Consider the following 17,500-nt stretch of genomic DNA (forward strand, 5'->3'; position numbering starts at 1 on the left):
AGAAGGAGAAGGAGGAGGAGGAGGAGGAGGAGGAAGAAGAAAGAAAAAAAGGAGAACGAAGACAAAAAACGAGGAAGAGGAAGTGGAAGGAGAGGAGAACGAGGCGGAGGAAGAAGAAAGAAAAAAAAGAAGGACGAAGACGACAAAGAGAAAGAGGAGAAAGAGGAGGAGAGAAAACAAAATAACAAAAGTACTGAAATTTAAAGAGAGAAGAGCAACAGACTATGCACCATCTTAGTCATATCAGCTAAACCATCACATTATAAGAATAAAAAAATAGTAAAAAAAAAAAAAAAACTACAACCACAGAAAAAAAATAGCAAAAAAAAGGAGATAAAAATACAAAACAAACCGTCCACTCAAAATTTTAAAAAACGATACAGCAAAATACATCATTAAAATACAAAACGTTGCACAAATCCCTGAGCCGTGCCGCCACGTCCTTGCCGTGTCTGGCGGGAGTGACAGCGGCGTGGTGGCGTGCTGTCGAGGTGGTGTGCTTTTGCTCTCTCCATGCTTGCCGCCGCCAGCCACGCCCAGCCCGCCGCCACCGCCGCCTCCTGAGCCGCTGTGAATCTGGCACTTCGCCCTTCACGAGTGAGGCGCTGCGGGACGTTCAGCATTTATAACCTGGCGCTGTCACGCTTCTCTGCACCTTCCTCGGTGATAATGTTAACCACTTCAGTGCCAGGACGCGTTTTCATATTCATTGTCCTTACTATTTGGTGATTTTTTGCAGGTTAAGAAACTCATGTGGAGGATTAAAATAGCGAAGACTGTAACCATTAATCTTCTGACCACCATACACTCTTCCTAATGTCAATAAAATGGTCTAATGGTACACAAATCTCAAGGTGAAAATGTGTCTCATTACTGAAGGGGTTAATAAGCGCCGCCATTGTTGATGTTGTTATTGTTGCTACTGTCTTTGTCAAAACCGTCAAATATCATCACTATTGTTATTATCTTGACTAACACGATTGTGAATCTCTGATCTCGTTCTGTTTGTCTCTCTGTCTGTCTGTCTGTCTGTCTCATCATATCAGCAATATCGTTATTATTACCGATACATTTACTTTTTCATTACTATTAACATTATATTATATTATTACTATCATCAACATTACCGATAGGATTCTTGCCGTTCATGCAGCTACACTCTCTCTCTCTCTCTCTCTCTCTCTCTCTCTCTCTCTCTCTCTCTCTCTCTCTCTCTCTCTCTCTCTCTCTCTCTCTCTCCTTCCCTTCCCTTCCCTTCCCTTCCCTTCCCTTCCCTTCTCTTCTCTTCTCTTCTCTTCTCTCTGACGCGCCTTTCCTCCGCCAGCTAGGCAGTCAGGCAGGTCACGGCCTCTACTCACGTAATGATAAGCCCGCGGCGAGATCAGTGCATCCCCGCTGTGTGAATCCATTGCTACATTATGAAAGGCTTGGGTATGGAGTGGCAGAGCGGCCCTAATTCACTTAGTATGGCGGATGTTGTATTATCTAGCTTCTAATCTTATCCAATCACTCGTACCTCTAATCATACTCTGGTTATTTTTTTTTTCTGGTGGGGTTATTTAAGTTTAATGTTTTGCTTTTATAGTAAATTGGCCAGTATTCAAAAACTCATTGGTCTCTCACCACGACTACTTTCAAAGGTCACCTAATTGATCAAGCGGGTTCTCAAGAGTGTTTCGCCTATCAGTAATGCAGAAGTTTGGTTAATCTCTCACCAGAACAGTAGAAACATCTTCAAAAAATTGTGTGCCTTCTAGTAAAGTGCTCTGAAAGTAGTGAGGTTCTGCGCATAACTGTCTAACAATATTGCTCAAAGTTCATGTTCTGGAGTTTTGTTTTAAGCTTTCTTTCTCCCGTTTTTCTATCTGTCGCCTCGTGTCAGTGGTAATTTCGGCTTAACCCCCTCAGTACTGGGACGCACGTTTGAGTGTGATTTGACCATTTTATGTACATTACGAAAGATGTTTGGAGGTCAGGAGATTAATAGCCACAGTCCTCACTATTCTAATCTCCCCACATAAGTTTCCAAAGCTGTATAAAATCAGTATATAGTAAACAGAATGAATAGGAAATCGCGTCAAGGTACAGAAAGGATTAATGGAATAATTAATTGAATTGCCAAGAAAATAATCAATTACATCTGCTCGTGTTCTATGGGATTCCAAAACCAAATACGTTTCATCACACAAGAAGATTCGTCCCAAGATATTTCACCTTTATTAATTCTCCATTATAATAAATTTTCACAACCGCCGTGCTACAGAGGAACCATGCATGCTTTGGGGTCCGAGGGTCTTCAAGCGCACGGGTTCGAATCCTGTCCACGGTCCGAGTGTAGGTTGGGCTTCCTCACTCGGGGTAACGGTTTCCTAGCAGGTGGTCTTTTAGATAAGAGGTAACCCAAAAAGTATCCCCTTTAGCTCATAAATCCCCATGAAAAGCCCACATGGTATAAATTAAAAACTACCTTACCCCGATATTATGAAGCTTGACCTAGAGTATAAAGTAACCTAACTAAACAATACCCTGATCTGGCCTGACGTGACCTGACTTGACCTTTCCTAACCTTACCTTACCTAGTCTAACTTCACCTAACATAGCCTAACCTAACGTAACCTAACCAAACGCAACCAGTCAAGAAGAGAACAATTTTAAGGGAAATTCTAGTTTGAAGGAAAAAATCAGGGTGTACGGTTCAGCTCAGTTCACTAAAGAAATAATGTTTAATACGGAAATTCTACAATACTACACTAATGAGAGAAAATTGGTTCCTGCTATGACGTTTAAAATGCACGAGAGAGAGAGAGAGAGAGAGAGAGAGAGAGAGAGAGAGAGAGAGAGAGAGAGAGAGAGAGAGAGAGAGAGCGTCGTGGGACATAAATTGCTCGAATGCAGGGAGTGTGTGCTAACAAGAAGCCTTCAAATTAGTGCTGCGTGTGTGTGTGTGTGTGTGTGTGTGTGTGTGTGTGTGTGTGTGTGTGTGTGTGTGTGTGTGTGTGTGTGTGTGTGTGTGTGTGTGTGTGTGTGTGTGTGTGTGTGTGTGCGTGTGTGTGCGTGTCGTGTCCGTGCATGTACGTGTGCTGATTGGCGCGTAAAACAGAAGTGCGGGGCGTCTCTCTGGCTCACACAGCCGCGTTATGCATCCTCCTCATGCACGCACTCACGCACACATGAATGCCTCACATCACGTCAATGTTGATAAAAAAAAAATAGATCCTCACCTGTTATGGCTCACCTTTATTTCTGGCGCAGGTGACACACAGGTAACACATTCCAATGGCACTGTCTATTCTCGCTAGTTACATTTCCTCTTGATACAAGGTACAAGAACACAAAGGAAAGATACAAGAAGCACAAGTAGCACCTGAACGATTGGCACTCACGAGCTTGTTAGTGAAAAGTTACTTACAATCTTATTCACACACAGGTGATTAGTATATTCTTAGTCACATGAGGGAGTTGCTACTTTTGTTTTATACATAAAAGGTATAAGTTTTTATTTAAATGTTTTACTTGCAGAAGACACTCTCAGTATATTTTTTTCCGTAAAAGAACGACCATAATTTATATTCTTCAATCAATTCACTGGTGTTCTTTGTTAACTCTATGCCTCTCTACATAAAACTTTCGAGTATTCTTCTTGACTCCTGCCGGTGATATCAATAAAGCAAAGATTTTACTAATGTCTTCATTCCCTCCTCCATCTCACTATAAATAGATCTGGAAGTCTCTGCTATTATGATTTCTTTCTTTCTTTTCTTGCATCTTAAGACGTGATTTTCATTTCAAGAGAGTAGTATCAGACTTCTCTGGAATAAGCTCTTCTCTGGTTCAAAAGTCTATTTTCCTACTTTACATTTCTGGGAGCGGCAACACAGAGATCTTTCTATTTTTGTGCCCTTGGTCGGCGCCCCTCACTCGTAAAGAAGCACGAACTTCTGGGTATGTTCCCCAATGCCTCATAACACGCAGCTCCGGGTCCATGCCTTGGCTTACTTGCCCACTAACAATACAAGGCGCAGGAAGCAATTCTCAGCATTTTCTCGGTGCACTACCTTTCATGAATCACATCCTTTCATAAGTTCACAATCACTACTTGAATTTCCCTGGTAATTGGAAGAGTGAGACACCATATCGAAGCTTTCTCCAGCCAATCAAGTTGAACAATATCGCCCCACGTCTTTGTGAGTGCACTGGGAGGGAAAAAGGGAGAGGGGGACGGAGAGGGATATGCAGCGGGGACAGAAGCGTGAGGATTGTCCCAAGAGGCGCTATTGTCCTCAGCTAATGGGATGTCCTTCATGACTGAGACGGAAGGATGACTTTTGTCCCGGCCAGAAACAGCCTTGAGGAAAATACTGGGAATCAAACGAGTGTATTTCCAGCTTTGGGACATGGACGTGAAAGCTGTGAGAGTTTGATCTGATGAATACCTTGCTTTTATGGAGGGTGATGAATGAGAGGAAGAGTGTGTGTGTGTGTGTGTGTGTGTGTGTGTGTGTGTGTGTGTGTGTGTGTGTGTGTGTGTGTGTGTGTGTGTGTGTGTGTGTGTGTGTGTGTGTGTTGATACGAAAGAACAATGCACACCTTTCCTTCTTGTCTTTGATTGGCAGACAAACGAACAGGTGAGAGAAGGAAGGCTGGGAAATGTGCAGTGTGTGTGTGTGTGTGTGTGTGTGTGTGTGTGTGTGTGTGTGTGTGTGTGTGTGTGTGTGTGTGTGTGTGTGTGTGTGTGTGTGTGTGTGTGTGTGTGTGTGTGTGTGTGTGTGTGTGTGTGTGTGTGTGTGTGTGTGTGTGTGTGTGTGTGTGTGTGTGTGTGTGTGTGTGTGTCAATGGCACTCGTCTCCTTTACTACTGTAGTCTGCGTGGATAGAAAATGAGAAGGATGTATATAATGATGATGAGGTTACATAACAATCTCTCTCTCTCTCTCTCTCTCTCTCTCTCTCTCTCTGTCTCCCCACGTGTTTTTATTCAGTAATATTGTGTTTCGGTGGCAGCTCTATATTAGTTTCCAATGCAATGCCCTTTTTCGTTCCTCTCACACTCACAAAAACTGCAGCATTTTCGCTCCTCGCCGGTGAGGGAGAGATATCGAATCAGTGCCAAGTTTCGGATCTTTATGCAAACGTGAACGCTATTTTGCATGAGAATTTACAAGTTTCTTTCCAATAGCATATGATGTATTCGTCTGCATATATTCACATTCGCCCGCTCGCGTCCTCCACCTCGGTAAGACTCCTACCCACTCCACTACACTCCACTCCTACTGCCGCCCTCCCCTCATCTCCCCATCCTCCACTCGATCACTCCGCATCATTACCCCTTACGTGGTGTCGTTTCGTTAACTTTTTTCTTCCATTCCCGCGAAGTTCTTTTTATTTTTTTTTTTAGTTTTCCCAGCAGTACTCGTTTCCCTTAACTATCCCCCCCTTAAAACTGTGAATAATGTATGCAGTCACTTCCCGAGCACTTTCCACCTCTTTAGGGCGTTCATTTCTTCCTCCAGTGCGCGAGGTACTTCAATGAGCTCCTCTCTTCCCTCCGGAGACATGACTTTTCCTCCTCACGTTTCCTCCCTTACCTAATCACCCTCTCCTCCGCATACCAATAAGACACTACACCTCTTCCTCATATATACTCCCCTTCTTCACCTCCTCCTCTTCCTCATCCAACTCTTTCCCTTCCTTATCTTTTCTCCGCGCGTCTCATCTCTTTTTTTTTCGCCAGCAAGGATGTTTTAAAAATATTCCCTTCTCCCTCACTCACCTTTTTTCCTCTCCTACAAATGGTTTACTGTGTTTCCTCCCGCCTCCACCACAGTAGTCGTGCTCACCTCCCCTCACTCCAGTAGTTTTCATCTAACCTACACTATAAGACACTCTAAAACACCGCTTCTTTTATACATGAAAAGCTCTTGCTCTGCCCACCCTCTCCTTTGTCCAAGTATTTCATCTGTTTTTTATCTACACAATAAAGTTCAGCCAAATAACAGTTTTCTCCAGCTTTCTCTCCACACAAAAACTTGTCCTACATCCACATTTCTGGTGCTTCCTCTTCCTGCGTCACTCCCGTCAGCGTTAATATGAAAGACATCATTTACCGAGCCCACAACAACACCCATCTACTCCACACAATAGAATTCACTAAGAACACCACACTCCATTCATGCAACCCCGCCGCCCTAGCTATCTTATCACATGTATCCTAAAACCCAGTAAAACATGGATACCATTCTGTCCACGAAAACTTAGTGTCGTGAGCAAGTTAAGTTTCACCCTACAAGTCATTTAAGACCACAAAACAAGCAATTTCCTACAGCAAAAACCATTAAACATTTAACCAACCTACATTCCAAGTTTTTGTGTGCTGTTACCCATCACCACTAAAACACAGCTTCCTTTACACGCGAAGACCCATTACCCATTAGACATAACCTACTTTCTCTTCCCTGTATACACCGTCACCACTAAAACACAGCCTTCTCTACCACAAAATTTAGTGCCCCACCCACCTTATTCCTGGACCCCCCTCCTCCCTTCCCGCCAGCCGCGACTCGTGCCACCCCCACCACTAATATTATTCTACTGGAAACACCGCTTCGCCTGTACGTCGCGGCCCACAATTTAATAAAGCGAGGGAATGCCTGCAACGCTGCCCCGACCCAGCAGACCGCGTCCACCATACAAACGCCCCGCATATCCTATCAATATACAACAAGCTATTTTTTATCTTGTTTTTTTAATAGACTTTTTTTCAACTCGTATTTGTTTATTGTTGTTGCTCTAAATTTGACCCAGTACGCGCCAGTAGACTCCTGGTTTTCTGGTGAAGTTTAAGGTAAAAGTGTGTTGTAGTGGATTGATGGAAACTATCCGTGCGTGATCAGTTTTGTGACGCATATACATCCTTTAGCGAAGGAAACATTTGATCATACACGTATCCCTTAGTGGCCACGTCAGGAACCACTCTATCAACGCGTCTCCGTGGTTCGTATTAGTATTTTTCGTCCTGTCTCCCTTCGTATCGCTGGTTAGGTCCGCCACGTTTTAGTTGCCTTCTTTGCAATGATTATTTTTTTTGCATATTTCTTCTTTTTTTCTTCATTATCCAAATTTCAGGACAGTTGTTCAGTGTTGCTCTGATGCTCCAAGACTGGCCGTGACAAACCCATCGAAACGCCAGGGAAAACTAAAGGAAAGTCAAAATATAGCATTAAAAGGAATCAAATCAATATATCTAGATCACAAATTAAGAAAAAAAGATAAAATCAACAGAATAGGACAATGCTAGTACAAAAACACACAAAATTGACAAAATAAGAATTTAAAACAACACCAAAAGGAACAACAACGAAAAGAATACAAAAACACCAGGAAAGAGAAAAAATAGGGAAAAAAGATGAGACGAAGAATCAGAATCACGAGGACAGAAAGACGAGAAAGTGAAACGAAGAAGAAAGAAAAAAAAATCCTGAAACACACAAACTTAAAAGAAAGAAAAAAAATGGAAAAAAATAGACAAGGCACAACACAGAAGAGAAGAAATACAAAAGAAAAAAAGAGCCAAGAAAAACACGAAAATTATACAAACGGAGAGAAGAAAAAGATAAAAAAGAAGAAAAGAAAAGCCCAAACACACACACACACACACACACACACACACACACACACACACACACACACACACACACACACGACTAAAAGGACAAGATACAAGATACAACCTGGCAAACTTCTCCAGCTCTAGAACCCGTCACCATATACAAAGGAGGAGAGGAGCCAAGGACACGCACCCTGCCACCCTCTACACGCCCCCTTTAATACTAGCGCCGTTTCTCAGCCTTGATTCACCGGCTCCGTCCTCCCTTCCTATCCTCCCGCCGCCTCAACATCTCTCTCTCTCTCTCTCTCTCTCTCTCTCTCTCTCTCTCTCTCTCTCTCTCCTTTTCCATCACCGTTCCTGTCCCTCTCTCTGCCCCTTCTCCATTCATTGTTTATCCCCCTCCTCCTCCTCCTCCTCCTCCTCCTCCTCCTCCTCCTCCTCCTCCTCCTCCTCCTCCTCCTCCTCTTTCTCCACCACCACCTCCTCCTTCTCCTTCTCCTCCTCCACCACCACCACCACCACCACCACCACCACCACCACCTCCACCTCCTCCTCCTCCTCCTCCTCCTCCTCCTTCTACTAAGTCGCCACAAGAGGGTACCGTCTCAGGAGATGTCTCAATAGTGTTCCCCTCACGTACCCTAGGATGAGAGAGAGAGAGAGAGAGAGAGAGAGAGAGAGAGAGAGAGAGAGAGAGAGAGAGAGAGAGAGAGAGAGAGAGAGAGAGAGAGAGAGAGAGAGAGAGAGAGAGAGAGAGAGAGAGAGAGAGAGAGAGAGAGAAGAGAGAGAGAAGTGAAAATATCAGTGACGAGCTGCATAATTTAAGTGGCGTACAAGATTGATGGCGCTTAACGTTCTAGCATTTATCTTTAACCAGAAACAAACCAGAGAGCAAAGGATGGATGGATGGATGGATGGATGGATGGATGAGTGAACGGATGAATGGCTAGATAAATACACGCCATGGGGAACAAAGAAAAAAAAATGCCACCAGTCCACTCAGGTCCGAAAATAAAAATGAAGAGAACATCAAAAAATATTCCCAAAAACTGAACAAATATTAATCAAAACGAAAGCAAAATGGGAAAGAGAGAAGGCAAGCATAAAAACACGTGACATGACATTCTAAATTCAAAACTGTTTCAAATGTTACACACGTTTAGTTTAAAAATGAGTAAGATCTTACTGCAAATTTCAGAAACAGTACATTAATCACTGGAGGAGGAGGAGGAGGAGGAGGAGGAGGAGGAGGAGGAGGAAGGCATAGAATTACCATTGTAAACTAAGCTAATGACTGAACAGAGGAGAATAAGTCCGGATTGTAAGAAGTAATCCGGACGAGAAAGGGACTTAACTAGGGCTTGGCGGCAACACAGGGCTACACGCGACCCTCCTGAGATTAGAGAGTTAACGAGGGGGAAAAATCACCATCAAATTGAGTGGATTGTACCGATGTGTCTCTAGCGGCGAGTTAGAGAAGTTATCCCTTCATGAATAAATATAGACCAGACGTGTTAAGAGGTCACAATTAAATGGTATCTTATCTAACGAGACAAAGACCAAAGGCGACTTAAGAAAGACGGCAAGGCAAACTAAGGAGAAACCATCCAAAACTGCAGGATAAGTGTCTTGAATCTTCCCTCGTGATAGGAAGAAGAGAATACAATAGCACGTAGTGAGGTCGAGAATTTGGCACAAGAGGAATGGTTAATTAAGAATACTGTTTATGCAATACTGTTTATAACTCGTCAGTGATTGCTTAAAAGAGTAACTCACAAATTACACGGTTAAATACAAACAAAGCCACTCTTTTAAATCAGTATATATAGAGAAAAATGCATATATACGCCCATACAAACATACATACACGCATACATACATTACACACACATTCGTACATTTTATAAGGCCTGTTCACAATGTAATAAAAAAAAGTTTAATTAAGATCTTGAGTTACTAAGTTGTAGTGGCATCCGGATGTGATTATTCTCAAACTGGATCCGTCAACACCTTCAGTACTGGGACGCATTTTTATCTTGAGTTTTGAGTATGATGAGGCAATTTGATTTATATTAGAAAAGTCAGATAAAGGTCAGATGATTACTGGCCAGAGTCTTCACAATGTAAATCCCCACATAAGTTTCTGAAGCTGTATAAAATCAACAAATAGTAAACAAAATGAATATGAAAGCGCGTCGTGGTACTGAAGAGATTAATACCGTGAGTATGATGAACGACTGGTGAATTAGTGTTTGTGTTTGGTGCGGTACCAGAACGAAGACTGTACAATAAAACCACCATTTCGTCTCTTCCTGTCCGCATCAGAAGGATAGACAATACTGAAGGTGATGTTGATGCACGTGTATTCTTCCTGGTCTGTGTCAGGAATTAATGTGCAGTCTTAGTCTTCGTTGTGTTTCAAGGCCGTGTTTGCATACTACGTTCTGGCCTGCATTGTATTCCATTGTATTCCTTTACTTTACTTCCTCCCTTTTCATTTCTACATACATTTTATTGGACGCATTAATGATTTTCTTATATTTCCGTTTTCATTTTATTTCATCTTTTTTCTGTGTATCGTTATTTCACTTTCTCTCTTTTCGTTTCTATATACATTTTCCTTGACGTATAAATGATTTTTTTATTTAAATTTTCATTTTATTTTTTTTTTACCAGTCGTTATTTCACTTCCTCTCTTGTGTTGTGTTCCTAGAATTTTATTCCCTTTGTGTTTTCAAGATTTATTTTTTATTGTTCTTTATTCATATTTCATTTCTCCTATTTTCGTATTCCAACAAATCTCTTTTTTCATGTACCTTTGTATTTTTCATTTTCCTTTACAATTATCATTTCCAATAATCATTGTGCTTTTCTTATTTTATTAGATATACAGATATATAATTTTAATTCTTCTTTTCAGTTTTCCTACTTTTTGAATTTCTACATTTCTAGACATTATCAATTTTTAATACATTAATTTCATTATACATATTATTATCTTTTTTTTTATGTATCTTATGTTTCTTACTTTTATTATTGCATCCACAAATCATTTCTCAAAGGTTTAAAGTTGAGAGATACGAAGGAAGTTGTAAACTAAACCTACCAAATATAAACACAGACTGTATTTACTGCTTCATGAAATACTTATTATCATTGCACCTAATTCCTTACCACATAAAACGTCACACACACACACACACACACACACACACACACACACACACACACACACACACACACACACACACACACACACACACACACATTCTAGCTAACTGGAAATAACATCATAACACTACATGATATTCAAGTATCTCTCTCTCTCTCTCTCTCTCTCTCTCTCTCTCTCTCTCTCTCTCTCTCTCTCTCTCTCTCTCTCTCTCTCTCTCTCTCTCTCTCTCTCTCTCGTAACCTTTCTTAACTTGACGTATCACACATGGATAAATCAGCTCAAGCGTCTCTCTCCCCTCCTTTCTAATCTAAAACAACACAACACACACACAAACCCGAGCGCTTCTCTCCCTTTCATAACATAACAACACAAAACCACCCCACCCCACGCATCCATCCTATCCCTTCCCTATTCCTTCTAGTATAACATATAATAACATAACACATATTAAAGTCCCTCTATTTTTCTTTCCCAACCTTCATAACCTTTTCCGACTCTTATCCTCGAACTTTGAATACCACTTTTGACATTTATTTTAGGACTAGCACCCCAAGAGTTGGCCTTTCTTCTTTTGTTACATTTTTCTTGCCCTTGAACCAAATAAAACAGTGAACCACTTCAAGTCTTTCACACACACAAGACACTCAACTACCTTTCTAAAGTCCACGAGAGGAACACTTTAAGCGTTATATACCTGCATCTCCCTCTTATCTAATCTAACAGACACTCAGCTACCCTTCTCTTCTCTCCACCACAGGGCAACCAGCTGGAGTCCACGGCCGGCATTCTGGTGTCCAACATGACTCTGGTGCTGCAAAAAGTCGCGAGATCCAACGCGGGCACATACACCTGTCACGCCACCAACAGCGAGGGCACCGCCGCCTCCCCGCCCCTCAAACTGGACGTGAAATGTGAGTCTACCTGTGTGTGTGTGTGTGTGTGTGTGTGTGTGTGTGTGTGTGTGTGTGTGTGTGTGTGTGTGTGTGTGTGTGTGTGTGTGTGTGTGTGTGTGTGTGTGTGTGTGTTACTATTTTTTTTTCCCTTCCCATGATTACAAAATTTTCTGCCCGCCCCCTCTCTCTCTCTCTCTCTCTCTCTCTCTCTCTCTCTCTCTCTCTCTCTCTCTCTCTCTTGCTCTCTAAACACAGGTAATATCACAATATTCAATAATGGAGTACTGAACACAGCACTAATACATATTGCGTAAATTTGTTAATCCCTTAATTTTAGAGGTTTAAAAAGGGCTGATATTTTCGGGTCCATATTAGAAAAGCATGAAAACAAATGCTCTCTCTCTCTCTCTCTCTCTCTCTCTCTCTCTCTCTCTCTCTCTCTCTCTCTCTCTCTCTCTCTCTCTCTCTCTCTCTCTCATGAATTCAGGTAACAAATGGCCACTTTACTTTCCAATCTTGATATATTCGTTAGAGCGACAAAATAACATTTCCATCATTTTAATATCTTGTTTAGATGAGCCATGAAAAATACAGCATTTCTAGGTATATGTATTTACTTTTTTTTTCACACTAAATGGCGCAACACTAGATAGGAAGTAATTGTGCACCTCTACCTATGAACAGCAAATCAATACAGGTGAATGTTTATCAGTTTTGTGCGTATTGGAGCTGCGGGGACGTGGAATGCAAATTTATTAAGCTTAACTATTTATTTACTTATCTACATATTTATTTACCTCTTTTTGAGACTGGCATTACGAGGTCCCAGAATTCATAGAACGAATCTACACATAATTTTTTTTTTAATTTTTTTTTCTCTTTTGGTAATGGAAACTAACCGGGCCTATAATGCAGCTATGATGATTCCACGCTTATTGATACTAGATTAGCATAAATATTGAGCACATTATGAAATTGATGATATGTTCCTTTTGCGTCCTAAACATTGTAGCATTTATTTCATTCCCTCTCTGCCACTTGATCCGCTCTCCGCTTCTCTCTCCTCTAATTGTTCCGTTCAAAACTTTCTCTCTCTCTCTCTCTCTCTCTCTCTCTCTCTCTCTCTCTCTCTCTCTCTCTCTCTCTCTCTCTCTCTCTCTCTCTCTCTCTCTCTCTCTCTCTCATTTAATTATCTTGTTCATTAAGTTTTTTTTCTTTGTTACTCTCGTCTTTGATTTCGTTTTTCACTGTCATTATCGTGCTTTCCTTTCTGCTTCTCTCATCATGTTCCTTCCCTTCCTTTCTGCTCTTCTTTTGTCATTATCCCTCTCTCATCATCGTCCTTCCCTTTCTCCTAATTACCCTCGTTTTCTACTCCGTCCTTCTGACTCATCATCATCATTCACTCCCTCCCTCATTTAAGATTATTTCCCTTTCCATCACCACCATCATCATCACCACCACCACCATCAACACATTGGTCATTAACCTTCCTTGGAGTGTTCCCACCATGATTAGAATCACTGTTTCCCTCACCACACCACCACAATCTTCCTTATCTTTGTAGTTTTAGCTCTATAGTATTAACGTTATCGATCTTTCAATTCAAGTATCGTAAAATCATATTCTTAATAGTCACCAATCTAATATCACTTTCTCTTTTCACGGTTTCCTTACCACACTACCACATTCTTATATAAATCTTCCTTATCTCTACAGTTTTACCTACATGTTATTATCGCTTTCCATCTTTCAATTCAAGTATCGTAAACTCATATTCTTGCTAGTCACCAATCTAGTATCACTCGTTTCCTAAATAATTATGATCACCAGTACCTCAATCTACTCCTTATTCATCAGTATACCACTTTATCATCCACACCAGTTCAGAAGCTTCACAATCTATTACATCTATCTTCTATCTACCATCACTATTAACACAAAACCAAAATATGTCTCATCCTCATCTTTTTTTACTTGGTTTTCACTTCCACTGTATGAAAAAATAGATAAAATAACAATGGTATTATATCTATGTTACCCACTACCACTACTACCACCACCACCACAACTATCATTACCTTCTCTTAAAAGGAGCACATCGCGGCATAATGGCAGTACAGAGGCAAGAAAAACATGTGTTGCGTGACAGGTGAAGGAGTCGAGGCAGGTGAAACGGGTGGAGGTGTTCAACTTTATAGAGAATTGTGAGGCTCGTCCACTGACCTTCTTTTATTCTTTATTCTTTATTCTCTCTCTCTCTCTCTCTCTCTCTCTCTCTCTCTCTCTCTCTCTCTCTCTCTCTCTCTCTCTCTCTCACCTCAGTGCCTTTCAATACTCTCCTTTGCACACCTACTCTCTCACCCTCAGCCATGCCAAGCCCCTTCCACTCCCCACCTGCCTCCTCTTACCACTCTCACTACTACTGCTCTTTTCTCCACCACCTCTTACCTCTCACCTTTCACCATTCCTGTCACTTCCACCCGCTACCATCACCACCAACCACACCACAAAGAGCAACCACACTCACGCCTCTCTTTCTCTCTTCCTCCTTTGCCGCCACAGACGCCCCAGTTTGCGCCACCAACAAGCCCTCCCAGCACAGTGTGGCGAAGCATGAGAACGCGAGAATCACCTGCAACGTGCTAGCCAACCCTCCCGTGGTGCACTTCAGCTGGGCCTTCAACAACACTGCGGAGGCTGTCAACGTGCCCGAAGACAGGTGAGACGGGGAGAAAGAGTGCAGGGAAGGCTAAGGGAAGGGGGAAGGAAGGAAGATGAAGTGAAGGGGGGAGGGAAAGAGGCGAAGGGATGTGACTAAGAAGGAAAGGGAAAAATCAAGGAGCTCAAGGAATAGAATGTAGCTAGCGAGAGGGAGGGAGGAGGGGACGGGAGAATAAGGTAAAGAAGGGAAAAAGATACGTTCTGTAGGATGTAATGGGAAAAAATGAACCAAAGGGCGAGGAAGGTAGGTAGAGATGGGGGCAAAAATAGAGGAGATGAGTAAGGGAGTACATTTTGTTGATGAAGAGTTGGGGAGGGAAAAAATGGAGAAAGAAAAGAAGGAGGCCATAGATGGAGAAGAGTGAAATTAGAGATACATAAAAAAAACACACACACACACACACACACACACACACACACACACACACACACACACACAGAGGTCTAAAAGTAGATTCTGCTATGGGAAGTGAAACTGGAGAAGGTTGGAGGAAGAACAAAAGTAGATAAGTTCAAGAGAGGCAAAGAAGGAAGACAAAGAAAAGAAAGGCGATATATAACGAGGTAGATTTTGCTATGGATGTCTCAAGGAGGAAGAGAAATGGAGGGAAAAGCGTCTTATTATGGGAAGAAGAAGGAGAGAAGGGGAGGGATAAGATTTTCTTTTTAATAAGAGCATATGTTACCGCCCGGATAGTTTCCTATCCCCACCCCTTTCCTATTTTTTCCCCGCTGTGGTACGGGAAGGTAGAAAACGATAAAGGAATATAAAAAAAAAACAAGCGAAGGAAACGTAAAGGAAAGAATAATGAAACGATGAAATAAAAAGAAACAATAGTAAAACAAGAAAGAAATACGCAAATGCACTAAACATTAAAACAAGAGAACAAGGGAAGACTGAATAAAGGGAAAAAGAAATAGAAGAAGAATAAAAGAGGAGAGTTATACAACAATAACATCACCATCACCACCATCACCATCACCATCATCGCTGCACCAGGAAGATATGTCAGGAAGACTGGATGAAAGCTAAGAGGAAAGAAGAAAGACACTGAAGGAGGGAAGGAAAAAATTACAAAAATCACAGGAAGAGGAAATAAAAACGGTGACAGACAGAAAGACGGACGGATATAGAAGAGAGAGAGAGAGAGAGAGAGAGAGAGAGAGAGAGAGAGAGAGAGAGAGAGAGAGAGAGAGAGAGAGAGAGAGAGAGAGAGAGAGAGAGAGAGAGAGAGAGAGAGAGAGAGAGAGAGAGAGAGAGAGAGAGAGAGAGTGTGGGAAAAGACGAGATACTTTGGAAGGAAAGAAAAAAAGCCCAAGAAGGAAATAAAGAAGAAAGGAAAGGAGAGAGTCAAGAAACCACGAGAAAAGAAATGGAAGAAGATTAAGCCATGATGAATGAGACGAGAAATGGAGGCAAGCAAATAAAGTAAAGTAAGGAATAAGAAAGAAAAAGAAGAAAGAGAGAGAGAGAGAGAGAGAGAGAGAGAGAGAGAGAGAGAGAGAGAGAGAGAGAGAGAGAGAGAGAGAGAGAGAGAGAGAGAGAGAGAGAGAGAGAGAGAGAGAGAGAGAGAGAAACACAAGGAAGATGCCAGTTATGAAAAAAAAGACAAGACAACGAAAGAAAGAGAGAATATGGAAAAAGGAAAAAGGCGAAAAATTTACCCCCCTAAAAAAAAGCAAAGACACGCGAACAGAGAAGAAGAAAGCAAACAAATATAAAAAAAAATAACACAAAAAACGAAATAGAAAACGAAACAACAACAAACATCACAAGAAATTACTAATAATAAATAAAAGATTAGAAAACATATAAAGAATGGAATAAAAGGAAGAGAAATATTAACAGAGGAGAATGGGGAACAAGGGAGACAAATAATGACATTCGAAAAGGCCATAATTGAATAACTGAAGGTATGGAGAAGCGGGCGAGTGGTAAATAGGGGTAATTGGTGGACGGACAGACAGCCTGGAAAATTAAAAGATAAATCGTTGGTTTAGATGGACATTGTGACAGACGGACGATTATATTACGTGCTCGATTTTGCAACACACACACACACACACACACACACACACACACACACACACACACACACACACACACAGTAGTAGTAGTAGTAGTAGTAGTAGTAGTAGTAGTAGTAGTAGTAGTAGTAGTAGTAGTAGTAGTAGTAGTAGTAGTAGTAGTAGTAGTAGTAGTAGTATGTTTACAAGCCAAATGTCTATAAAATAAATAAAATCGTAAAGTAATAAACTGATAAAGAAAAAAAGGCGAACACCAAACTACACACACAACAAATCTCATCTAGTCCTATTTACAGAGAGAGAGAGAGAGAGAGAGAGAGAGAGAGAGAGAGAGAGAGAGAGAGAGAGAGAGAGAGAGAGAGAGAGAGAGAGAGAGAGAGAGAGAGAGAGAGAGAGAGAGAGAGAGAGAGAGAGACTGACTGACTGACTGACTGCACACTTCATTTGGCTACACGAATAAAATATAAATACAATCGACAATTCACTAACGCTTACAAACACAGATCAATGCAATAACTCAGCGACAAATGGAGCGCACTCAACTGCAGCGCTTCCACGAACGACTCAAAACTAAACGAACCTTAAAAGATCCAATCAAAAGCGGCCTTCAATACCTCCATTGACAGATAACCCAGTAAAAACATTACAATAGAACGCACAGGTAAGACCAGAGGAGATGAGGAGGAAGAGGAGAAAAAGGAAGAAATAGAAGGGGGTATGATAAATAAGAGAAAATGAAGTTATTACACTAGAAGATAGAATACTGAGGGAATACACGGTGGAGAAAATAGGTGAGAGGAAGGAAGAAAAGACTGAAGAAGAAGGAAACAAATGAAGGAACATGTCAATGGGAGGAGAGAAACCAAGGAATAGAGGGTGAATAAAGGAAAGATTAAGTAATAAGCTTACGAAAATAAGAAGTAAAAAAAATAATAATATACATTTAGAACAAGACCAAAAAAAAACGAGAAAAAAGAAGAGATAAGAAAATAAGAAAAGCTAAAAGGAAGGACAGATGAAGTGAGGAGGAAATCACACACACGAAACTGAGGATAAAAAGAGAGAATAATGAAAC

General features: G+C 41.3%; 1 protein-coding gene across 1 annotated transcript in view; it reads left to right on the forward strand.

Annotated features, from left to right (window-relative positions):
* Positions 1-17,500, forward strand: part of LOC123513442 (nephrin-like) — an 89,536-nt gene that overhangs the window by 30,775 nt on the left and 41,261 nt on the right. The window contains 2 exon segments of the mRNA XM_045270600.1: positions 11,538-11,691; positions 14,239-14,395. Coding sequence (XP_045126535.1) covers positions 11,538-11,691; positions 14,239-14,395 — 311 coding nt within the window.

This window comes from Portunus trituberculatus, chromosome 36 (genome assembly GCF_017591435.1).
Source record: "Portunus trituberculatus isolate SZX2019 chromosome 36, ASM1759143v1, whole genome shotgun sequence".
Classification (NCBI taxonomy): domain Eukaryota; kingdom Metazoa; phylum Arthropoda; class Malacostraca; order Decapoda; family Portunidae; genus Portunus; species Portunus trituberculatus.